The 2,549-nt window shown below is 43.9% G+C and overlaps 1 protein-coding gene across 1 annotated transcript; it reads left to right on the forward strand.

Moving 5' to 3' along the window:
• Window positions 1–478: 478 nt before the first annotated feature.
• Window positions 479–2,452, forward strand: LOC117940156 (myosin-7-like; the record flags this gene model as incomplete). The annotated part of the gene is made up of 3 exons (XM_034865528.1): window positions 479–615; window positions 1,794–1,964; window positions 2,368–2,452. Coding segments are annotated over 3 exons (393 nt in total), but the record flags the coding sequence as incomplete, so codon positions are not given.
• Window positions 2,453–2,549: the final 97 nt, after the last annotated feature.

Genomic DNA, 2,549 nt, shown 5'->3' on the forward strand with positions numbered 1-2,549 from the left:
GGTACTAATACTGCTACTAATACTAGAGCACCAGTTCAGGTTCGGACACACCAAGGTACTAATACTGCTACTAATACTACAGCACCAGTACCAGTTCGGCCACACCAAGGTACTAATACTGCTACTAATACTACAGCACCAGTTCAGGTTCGGACACACCAAGGTACTAATACTGCTACTAATACTGCAGCACCAGTACCAGTTCGGCCACACCAAGGTACTAATACAGAGACAGATAGAGAGACAGAGAGAGAGTTAGACAGACAGAGACAGACAGAGAGAGACAGAGAGAGAGACAGAGAGACAGAGAGACAGAGAGACAGACAGAGAGACAGACAGAGACAGACAGAGAGAGACAGAGAGACAGACAGAGAGACCGAGAGATAGAAAGACAGACCGTTACTGTTAATCAGGTGTTTGTGAAGATGAGTTGAAGATGACGTACCTGTGTCTCATGGCCCCTGTCCTCTGTCCTCAGGTGTTCTTTAAGGCGGGTCTTCTGGGCCAACTGGAGGACATGAGGGACTTGCGTCTGTCCCAGATCCTCACCATCGTCCAGGCCATGGCCCGAGGGAAGCTGATGAGGATGCAGCGGGAAAAGATGACGCTGCAAAGGTCAGCAGGTCAACTCATCACAATAACATCATAATAATATCATAATAACATCCGAAGCTCTGTCCCGGTGGTGCTGAGCAACCTGTCTGAAAGCTGTAAGTCTTCTGGTAGCTGTGCAAGAGAAATCTCAATCATTCCCCATCAGCAGAGACGGAGAGGTAGGTATATGTTAGGAGATAACATAGACACAGGCTAATTACTGCTAACTAACATGCTAGTTAACATTAACATAGGCACAGGCTAATTACTGCTAACTAACATGCTAGTTAACATTAACATAGGCACAGGCTAATTACTGTTTACTAACATGCTAGTTAACATTAACATAGGACCAGGCTAATTACTGCTAACTAACATGCTAGTTAACATTAACATAGACACAGGCTAATTACTGCTAACTAACATGCTAGTTAACATTAACATAGGCACAGGCTAATTACTGCTAACTAACATGCTACTTAACATTAACATAGGCACAGGCTAATTACTGCTAACTAACATGCTAGTTAACATTAACATAGGCACAGGCTAATTACTGCTAACTAACATGCTAGTTAACATTAACGCAGGCACAGGCTAATTACTGCTAACTAACATGCTAGTTAACATTAACATAGGACCAGGCTAATTACTGCTAACTAACATGCTAGTTAACATTAACATAGGCACAGGCTAATTACTGCTAACTAACATGCTAGTTAACATTAACATAGACACAGGCTAATTACTGCTAACTAACATGCTAGTTAACATTAACGCAGGCACAGGCTAATTACTGCTAACTAACATGCTAGATAACATTAACATAGGAACAGGCTAATTACTGCTAACTAACATGCTAGTTAACATTAACGCAGGCACAGGCTAATTACTGCTAACTAACATGCTAGTTAACATTAGTAATTAAACCTAAACAGCTGATGGAAGTCCAAACTGTCTGCGAGCTTCTCCTGAACAATTGTCGTGTTTCTTTAGAAATAAAAAACGGACAAATAGAGTCTTTAAAGTGACACCAAAATGAATGGGAGTCAATGGGATGCTAACGGCAGGTTATAGCATAGCATTAAAATGGCGCAATGTGTCCCAAATTTGTTGACCCCGTGTCCTGCTGTGTCCCCTCAGGCATGCTGTGATTGTGATCCAGTTTGTTGACCCCGTGTCCTGATGTGTCCCCTCAGGGACGCCGTGCTGGTGATCCAGTTCAACCTGCGGGCGTTCTTCACCGTGAGGACGTGGCCCTGGATGATGCTCTTCTACAAGCTGAAGCCGATGCTGCGGAGCGCCCAGGTGGAGAAGGAGCTCGCCACCCTCCACGAAGACTTCACCAAGTTAAAAGACGCCTTCGACAGGTCCGTCCCCCGCCATCAGCGCTGTCCTCCCGGGTCAAAAACTGACAAGAAATTGACAGTTTTGTCCCTTTTTCAGACTTTTTTGGAGTTTCCACCACCACCACCTTACTAGTTTTACTACTTTTTGGAGTTCATGGTCAATAACCCTCATTTATAGAGAATTATACCTGATATTAGAGTTATTTTTTAATTTCCTTAAAGCAACAGTTTGGGACGTAAAGGTGTAATAATGTTGATTTTTAGAAACCATGTCGATGTTTTTTTTGTTCCATCTGCTGTTTATGTATGGAGCTAGAAAGAAACTCATGTTTCAGATATAGACATTTTTTAAAGGAAGACACCAGGAGGACAACAGGAGGGGTACATCATGTCTTTTTATCTCTAACTTGTGTGTCTCCCTCAGGTCGGAGGTAAAGCGACAAGAGGCGGAGGAGCAGCACGTGGTTCTGGTGGAGGAGAAGAAAGATCTGGCTCTGCAGCTCCAAGCCGTAAGTCTCAAACACTCTGGGTGTGTTCAGGTGCATTCTGGGCATGCTGGTCTTACAGGGAGGTGTGTTCAGGTGCATTCTGGGCGTGCTGGTCTTA

The sequence above is a fragment of the Etheostoma cragini genome, unplaced genomic scaffold (assembly GCF_013103735.1).
Source record: "Etheostoma cragini isolate CJK2018 unplaced genomic scaffold, CSU_Ecrag_1.0 ScbMSFa_1820, whole genome shotgun sequence".
NCBI lineage: Eukaryota > Metazoa > Chordata > Actinopteri > Perciformes > Percidae > Etheostoma > Etheostoma cragini.